The following is a 9,880-nucleotide window of genomic DNA, read 5'->3' on the forward strand; positions in this document are numbered from 1 at the left end:
CTTTTCATTCACCAGATTGAATGTGATGACATCAGTGGCTTTGTTGTAAGAAGTAGTGGAACCAGCCATTGATAACCATGAAAGCGGAACATCAAAAGCATTGAACATTGCAGTTGCGAGACTTGAATGTTGAAGAGCAACGATCAACATCTTCAATTCCTCGGGATATAGTGAAACATCACCCTCAACCTGATAATTAGTGCTTTGGATCTTCATGATGGGTTGTGATACAACTTCTTCAGCAGTGGTGGTTTGATCAGCCGCCATTGATTAGGGTTTCGAGAATTCTTGAAGAACATAGAAATTTAGGGCTTTTTGATCGTCTGTGAATTTGAACGCGTGATTATAAAAGAAGATAACAACTTCCTTTTTATAGTATCCCCAATTGAATTCCAAAAGTTTTCTTTAAAGAGTAAGCCATGTCTGTCCTTGAAAGTCGCACCACTAGTCGTCAAACACGCCATGTCAGATAAAGTTCCCTTGAAAGTCGGGCCACGTTGCCAAACCGTCACATCAAACTGTTCGTGAGTACCAAGTGGATAAGATCGAAAACCTTCAGAATGGAGGTAAGGCTCTTTCGTCTTTGGGATTAGAGACGAAGTCATATACTAGACTTTCGAAATCATCAGCCTGAGTTGGTAATACTCAGAACCTCAAGGATTTCGTGAGTGCAGTGTGCCAATAAAATAAGATAAGAAGCAATCTAACAAAAAATTTTGATCTGTGATGTCGAAAAATAAAATTTCAACACAAAGGCAGTCAAACCCCAGGCAAAGGTTACTTCGTTAATTATCAAGAGAGATAATCAACAGCATGTGTGGTTTCCCGTGAATTACAATCGAATACTTATAGAGAAGTATCGAAGGGCTTTTTTTTCAAGACTTCATGGGTGGCTTATAAATTTCGTTACATATCAACCTAAACATAAGGTGAGTAATTGTAACAGAAATTACTTGTGTGACCAGAGTAGTGTAGTCATTGACAAGTATGCTTTGGAATTAATTTGAAAGTGACAATTGAAAGAATTTACTTGGTAAATAATTATTAAGTTAAATATAAATTAAAGTTAAATTACTTGTTAACTTGAAAACGAATTCATAATTTCCATCCGACTCAACCTATTTAATTAAATAGGTTAGACGTGTTGACGTATTTAACTTAAATGAGTTGAAAATCTCAACTCAACCTATTAATTTTGGGTTGGGTTCGGGTTGGGTTGATTGGTTGGGTCGATTTTTGTCTACTCATAACGAATCAACAGTGGTCCATACCACCCGTTTAATAATAAAAAAGTCAACATGCTTGTACAAATCGTAAACAGGTAAACAGATCCAAATCTGCAAAAGTTTTATGTGTTTAAAGCGAATTATGGTCAAATCTGGCTTCATTAGCTTCATTAAATAGACTAAGTCTTACAGACAAATTTTTCTATGTATACATATTATAACAGCCACGTTTTTTACATGAGGGTATGAGTTTTCTACACGTGTTCCTGATATTTTGCATGTGTTCTTCATACTTTGATGTTACAGCCATGCTTTTCACTTGAATTTATGAGTTTTTCTGCGTGTGTTCTTTTAATTCTTTGACTTTACATGCATGTTACTCCCTTCAATGCATGTTATTAAAATACTTGCTACGTTACGGTTTGTGTGAGTGTAGGATTATGTTTTTAACGTGAATGTATGAATGTAGCAGTAGGTTTTTTTAATTAGAATGAAGCATGTTAACCAACTTCAACGCATGAGTACTATATGTTTTCGTATTTAAATCTTGGAATCATGAACACGCTTTTGACTTGAATGCATGAACTTTTAGAAGATATAAAACATAATTCGGGTGCAAATGGTCCTCGGACAGAAATACCCGGACCCAATCACCAAACTAAACCGTTACCGTACACATACTTCTAGTACGGCCTTCGAATATTACATTGGCCAGTCAGGCCAGAGAACCAAACTGGTATCAACAATCAACGGCCCAATACCTTTGTTCACCTGTAAGGCTGTAACACAGATTACATGATATATAGATCACATAAAGGGATGACCAATCGAGAAATCGTGTCGTGTTTTTGTTGACACGACACGCAGTGGCGTCCCTGGGGTGGTGCCGGCGGTGCGGTCGCACCGGGCCTCCGATATTGGGGGCCTCTGATTTTTGAGATAATTTATAGTTATAGTATTGATATTTTTGTGAAATCTATTTTTATGTTTTATCAATAAATAAAATTAGTCCGGTAACATTTGGTTCTAATTTTAGATTAATTTTAATTATGAAAAAAAATCAACAAAAGTCAAAATCTAATCATAAATTTAAAATTTATCAACAATTTAAGGAAAATATCTATATAAAAAAAATGCAAATCTGTTTTCTTTATAAATTTTAGACAACATTTTTATTTTTTATAAACTCACCAAAAGTAAGAAAAAATCTCATATATGAAAGTCTCATAGATGAATTTTCTTCTAAAAATGCTACAAGGTCGATGTTTAGAAAATAATAATGTGTTCCTTTTTTTTTTTTAAAGTTGTTTATAACAGTTTTACAGATTTATTCGATTACCAATGAGTGAAGACATTATTTTATGGTAGTGAATTTATGAGATATTTTTTAGCAACTTTATATTTTGAATTAGTGGTAACAAATGTAGTTAATAATATTTACAAGAAATTTTTTATGGGGCCTCACTTTAGTTTTTGCACAAGTTCTCCGAAATGTCAGGGTCGGGCCTGACAACACGACACATTAAAATTTTATGTAACATAAACAAGACACCACATAATAGCATAAAATAATAATTAGTTTATTTAATTAATATTTAATCATAATAACACGGCATACGACAAACATGACAAACACGAAAAACACGACAAAAAATGCTAAGTCGTGTCCGTCGAGTTTTGAACACGAACACGTCACAATAACATTTTTTTTATATTTGACACGAATATGACATAAACATAATTCGAATTTTAATTCCGTCTCAGTTTTATTTCTCATCGTCTATTTTTATCGTGTCATGTCATTAATTAACACTGTTAATCACATATAACCATCAATTTTCAAATATAACATGGATCATAAAGATAATCACCAAATGAATATTGAAATTTATCCGCATACTTATAACTTTATTGATTAAAAAATAATAAAAATTCCTTTAAAAATATTTATATTTATTGATAGAAAATATTAATGAAATTTGTGTGAAGATATATTAGTAGGAAGAATATACATAACACACAAATTTACTTCCTTGGCCTCAATTTACATCAAATTAAGGTGCTCTTTGTTTTTTCGAAGCGAAAATTTATAAAATCTGTGAATTATCTCTGCAACCCTTTGCAGCAGAAGAGGTGGACCAATGTTTTGAAAACCAGACCGGACATCAAACCGGCCACCGTACCGGGTCGATGGGTCAACCAGTTGAACCGGTCGGACCGGTCCAAAAAACCGAATGACGTCATTATTACATCATTATTGTATTTAAAATTTTAAAATATTCTAAAAAATACAAAAATAAACTTTAAACCAAAAATACTAATAAACATAAGTTTTCAAAATGAAATAAAAATACCAAACATACAAAGTACCATGAAAATAATTCTCCACATCTTCATTCTAGTATTCAAAAAAAAAAAAAAAAAAAAAAAAAAAAAAAAAAAAAAAAAACCCAACAACAACACAGTTCACAACATAAACATCAAAATACCATGAAATGTATCAAAATCCAAACTTCAATCACAATTTCTTCTAAAGCAACTCCATCATCTTCTTCTTCATCATTGTCAATATCAAATACAAATTAAACTTTAGCAAAACTTAGACTCAAATAGAAGAATAACAAAATATTGATAGAATAACATAAAATACTAACCTTGAGAAGTTTGGGATTCAAACATTGTTGATTCATTGTAGCTTGGTGGTTCTTCTTCAACCATATTTTCCAATTCATTATAACTTAGTTCACCTCCTCGTATTTCATCAACCACTCAAAACTCGATTTTATCAATATTTTCATAATCGATCGGATCATAAGACTTTTTGTAATCCTTGAGCTTAGAAAAAATATTAATATAACTTTACACATAAATAAATAAAGTGAAAAAAAAAAGTTTGAAAGTATAAGTTACCTATTCTGTAGACACAATTTATAATAAACATAAACAAGATCATTAAGCATTTGATGCTCCGACTGATTCTTTCTTTGAGTGTGGATTCTTTCAAAGACACTCTAATTCCTCTCACATCCGAAAGAAGCAGTTTGGCTTAAAATTCAAATTGCAAAATTTTGCAATTCTTGAGCATCTCCACCATGTAATTTAGATTTTGCTTAAAATTCGAATTGCAAATTTTTGCAATTCTTGAGCATCTCCACCATGTAATTTACACCATTCATCTAATGGAAAATAACAAAATAATATTATAATATTTATGCTATAATTCACTATTAATAAAATTTTGAATAAAAGTTATTTGGACAAGTAGTATTGCGATAAGCGAAAGCAAGTTTTTCTACCAAAACTACCTTCATGCTCACGAAACTTTAGTTGGTCCATGAGACTTAGACCATCCACAGTACCAACACTACTATACTATAACGCTCAATCATATCCATAACCCCCCCCCCCCCCCCCAAACCACCTTTGGTTTCTTAGAAAAAAAATTTATTTATCATATTGAAAGACTGGATTCAACCAATAAGCAGTAGCATGAAGACTCATACACAACATCCTTGTGACATCCCCAATTTCACGGCCAGAAAAGACCGATTTGTTTATGCTTTTTTTTTTTTAAATCAGAGTAATCTTTTAAAGAAAACAGTTGTGGAATTTGTTCCCAAAATATGATAAAGATTTATCAAAGCATTTCTTTAAAGAAATGTATTTTCATTTTATAACAAAATCTCGGGATGTCATGTTCAATACAGACCAAAAGCATAAACAGAACAAAATAGACCTTACAACAGTTATTCATAACTACTGACCTATAATCTAAAATCTCTCGTTATGTCAGCCAACTTATGCTCTCGTGCCATAACCTGTAATACAAAGAAAACTGAGAGGGTCAGGCTTAGGAGCCTGGTGAGCATATAGGGTTTTCAACCCACAATAATATAATTATTATATTTAATTATCAAATAATCAATCCAATTACCCACCCCTTTATCTCCATTTATTTCTTAATTATTTATCCTAAGAACCGATTACCCTTCTCCCATTCATTCCTAAGGATTGCCCTAAGGAATTGGCACAAATTTTAGTGATGCAAAGGTTCTTAGATTACCTATGGTGAACTCGCAGTTCACGATAATTAATGAACACCCAGTTAAAAAAACCTAATGAACTCTTAGTTCAAATATCCCTGGTGAACCTAATCACCGAAGGAACACAGAGTACGAAAGCTCTTAGTTCAAACAATGATGATAATAATGTATATCTTGATCCTGCAAAACCACTAATATTATTAACGCATATAAACCATATTTTCTAAAATGATCTATCTCATCCCGTCGATCCCCACATACTGACCCTATACAATGATCTTACGAGATCTAGCCTAAGGAAATCGATATGAACAACAACTGACGAAGCTGCTTCGGAAATTCGCTAGCAGCAAACGAGGATCAATAAAGACATCAAATGAGGGGAATGAAATAAGTTTCACCACGAACCTTTATTCGTAAAAGAAAGAACCACAAGACATTTTAAGTCAGGGGTAGTTATCTAGATAACAATGCCTAGGCGTGGTCCGACTATCATGAGGTATTATACCCCTAGACTCTACCTATCCCAGCATCGAACTTTGCCTAGCAGTGGCCTAAATACATGAGATATTTCACCCCCAGACGCACCCTATCCAGCAGTATAACACCAAACATACCTAGCAGTGGTCTATTACCGATACACTTTATTAGGCAGTCTACGAAGTTCCCATAATTACTTCGTGAAAGAAAACGCTGACATATGAAGCTCGGTCGATCACCTCATAAAAGAAACGCTGACTCCAAAGCTCTCTCAAAATAAAAGTATGGGGAAATACTACTAGAGTACTCTCGTACGCTCCCATAGCCGACACACAAGATTGTCAAAAAGACTTTGTACATGATAGTACTTCTGGCACATTATAGTACTCTAGTATGCGAAAGAATCGTACCTGAGAACATAATAGTACCCTGGCTCAAGCAGCACCCAAGACACAGAACTTTGAAAAATACTTTGTACATAAAATGTACTTCTGTACGTAGGACGTACTCCACCGATCATCAATCTCACCCCACACGTACTCTTAATAAGAGACTACCCAAATTCCAATCTTAATTGAACTAAACATCCCATTTAAGTCTTAACCCATCACTAGGCAAACCTACAATGTTTATAATCAATTTTTGATACTATCTCCATTTAGGAAACGCTAACTAGTGTATACTTAACACAAGGTTTTAAGTAATAGTATCATATATACACATCTTAACACATATTGAACCATATCTGATTCGCACGTTGTATATTATCAAATATATCTAACACGTATTTCGGACAATGACAAATACTTCACATACATATGTATATTTCATATTATAATCAATACTCGTATTTAAGATCATGTACCTAAAAGGGACTATACACTTGATACCTTATCGAATGAATACGTAGTTCTAAAATACATAATCCGTACTCCCGGATCTTAAATTTGCCTCATTACCTAATCCATATTTCCGGACCTAAAACTAACCTCTTGATCTGATCCATACCCTTGGATCTAAAACTAACCTCCTGCTCTGATCCATACTCTCGGATCTATAACAAGTTTATCTCTTTATCCTTTTATCTCATGGTCCAACCCACCTTTTATCACCTACCAACAACCTCATCTACTCATGTTCTACCCAACATATTTTTAGATACAAAATACATATATAGTTTAACTCATTAAAACTTATATAATTCATCCATTCCACAATCATCTCAAATAAACAACAATATATTATACACATAACACGTATTTCATAGAAAATACTTAATATTTATGTGTTAGAAGAAAGTGACTACACACTCACTTGATCAGAAGATGATCGGACAGCACTACGGCTTGCAATGGTAGTATTCTTCGGTGAAACCGGGATCACTTCACACATTGGGTTTCTCGCGGGCAGAGCTTTGGCTCGGAAACTCTTTTCTTCTCGGGATCTTCGGACTTCGGGACTTGCTTCGGGTCTCGGGATGATATCGGGGCTTCGGGGGGTTAAAATAGGGCTTAGAGGGTGTATCGGGAGTGGGAGAGAAGAGATAGAGCAACCAAAATCGGCTGACCCTCGATTTCTATTTATAGGGTCATTTTTCAGCTCTCACGTCGTGAATTTTAAGTTCTCACGCCGTGAATTCAATAGTCATTAGGTGCGTCATTTCCACTTGCGTCTGTCAGGCTTCAGAAGTCATAAATACTGAGTTCACGTCGTGAACACTGTATTCACGTTGTGAACTCTGACAGTTTTGGGGTTTCGCGCTCCAAACTTCAGAAATTCATAACTTTCGCATACGAACTCCGTTTTCGACGTTCTTCGCGTAGGTGAGATTATGATCTACAACTCTCGTTTAGACTCCGTTGGCTAATTTTGACTTTAATTTAAATATATTATTAATATATTATTTTTAGTAGTCCGGGACAGTAAAACTCCGTTCGAAATTCATAACTCCTTCATCTGAACTCCGTTTTCGTCTGTCTTTTTATCGTTGGACTACTATTGATGAGATCTTAAATTCTCATTTAGAAATTTTTGGCTAAATATCACTCGACCTCAATCTCGAGTTTCGGGCTGCATACTGCTAATGCTGAAATTTCGAAAAATCATAACTTCCTCATACGAAGTCAGATTTAGACATTCTTTTTATGCACGCTCTCGATTTAACGTATTCTATGACTTTCATTTAGATCGCTAAGGCCAAATATCACTCTAACGTAAATTCACTATTTACGTCGCGCTGTGTCGTGCCGGTTTTGTCGCGAAACTTCGACAGGTTATAACTTCTTCGTTATAACTCGGATTTCGGCGTTCTTTATATGTACGGAAACCTTGTGACATATACTAAAACTTAGTTCAGATTAATCCTTCTAAATAATCTTCCATCAAAAAGTCATTTTTGATGCTTATCGTCTCTAATTGACTAGCCCAGATCTACGGGCGTTACAATCCTATCCTACGGATTTTTAATGATGTTAGTATACGGGGTGTACAACTCTCTGTTGTTGAGAAAAAGTTTCTTAATTCTTTTTTTGCCCTATACATCCCTTCGTATATATAACCTAAAAAAAACATCAACTAAAATAATAAAAATGATAATATATTTGTATATATCATTAAAAAAATTAAAAAAAAAAATACCTAAAGCCGGTTTCTCATCCGAATCACAAATTTGTAAAAGTCTCAACATTGGAGTCATCACCTTTACGATGATAGCACAATTATTCCAAAAGCTTTAATTTATATATGATAAGCTTAACTTTTTTTGCTTTTTCTAATCTAATCACTTTTTTATAATGTAGGGATGTGACCATAGCTTCCAAATCATGTTTGTGATCACACAAACTCTTCAATGTAATAAAGGAAGTACCAAAATGAGTGGCACCCGGACGAATAATCTCTGTCCAACCTGGTCTTTTCTTAACCAATTTAATGGCCATTTGTGATTATAAACAAAAACTGTAACCCTCGATGCAAGTGTAACCAAATCAGCGACTTCATGCATCTCCGACATGTCCTTCATAATCAAGTCCATACATTGTGCTGCACAAGGAGACCAAAAAATGGACGAATACTTCTCACATAACAATCTTCCTGTGACCTTATACTTGGAAGCATTCTCAGTGACTAAATGAACGACATTCTGACGACCAACAATCTCAACAATCTCACTAAATAAGTTGCATAATGTTTGGGCATTACTCTCAATATCCGATGCATCAACTAATTTAATGAAGGAAATTCCTTTTGCACAATACACCATAAAATTGATAAGGAGTCTTTGTCTTGCATCCCGCCACCCATCACCTATAATTGTGCAACAATTTTCTGCCCAGTAACGTCTATAAGAATCAACTATAAGTTATACAGACTGTTTTGCATCTTTCAACAACGTGACACGCATATCATGATATGAAGGCCCCGTGTATCCATGACCCATACTAGCGACTTTGCTCATTGCTATTTGGAAAAGGGGAGAATCCACGACATTCATAGGTATGCAAGAATCATAAAACCACATGGCAAGAGCTAAATCCATATCATGCCACCTTTCCTTACTTTGCAATGTTGCCTTAATCAATGATTGAGAAGGATCATGCATACCTCATTTGAAAAAGGATGGTATGGTTTGTGTTTGAGAGGTAGGAGGAGCTTTTCTCTTTCCATATTTTTTTTGAGTTGATTGTTGGGTGAGTACTTAAACGTCATCATCATCATCATCATGCATGTTATCTACATTCACCACTAAAGTATCACCAAGCACATTGGCACGTTTCTCATTTGTTTTTTTGGCATTATCATCCAATAAACTTTTCATGACAAACTTTATATCTCCTGGACAACTCGGACATGCTGAAATAGCATCTGTCACTCCAGCAAGGTGTTGTTTCATTTTATTGATACCTCCACCGTTATACGTTTTTTTTACAAAAAGTAAAAAAGTATGCATTTTTCCGCCTCCACCATCAAGTAGAGTAATATACCTCCAAGCATGATCATTTTTTGCTTGAACATTTGGTTGAGTAGAAGTTTGTGAACCAGATGGGACGGTATTCGACTGTGCTTCTTCACATGGATTGGAACTTGAACCAGGAGTGCTCATAATCTATACTATAAGTCTTTAATAGAAACACA

General features: G+C 34.4%; 1 protein-coding gene across 1 annotated transcript; it reads right to left on the reverse strand.

Annotated features, from left to right (window-relative positions):
- Window positions 1–4,325: 4,325 nt before the first annotated feature.
- LOC145050602 (uncharacterized) lies at window positions 4,326–9,347 on the reverse strand. Its single transcript, XM_078998826.1, has 5 exons — window positions 9,139–9,347; window positions 8,616–9,087; window positions 8,387–8,447; window positions 8,230–8,307; window positions 4,326–4,402 (listed from the first exon to the last, which is right to left on the reverse strand). The coding sequence occupies exons 1-5, from the start codon at window positions 9,345–9,347 to the stop codon at window positions 4,326–4,328; spliced, it is 897 nt and encodes a 298-aa protein (XP_078854952.1).
- Between the last annotated feature and the right edge of the window lie 533 nt (window positions 9,348–9,880).

Source organism: Lactuca serriola, chromosome 5, assembly GCF_051521515.1.
Source record: "Lactuca serriola cultivar US96UC23 chromosome 5, Lser_US96UC23_V15, whole genome shotgun sequence".
NCBI lineage: Eukaryota > Viridiplantae > Streptophyta > Magnoliopsida > Asterales > Asteraceae > Lactuca > Lactuca serriola.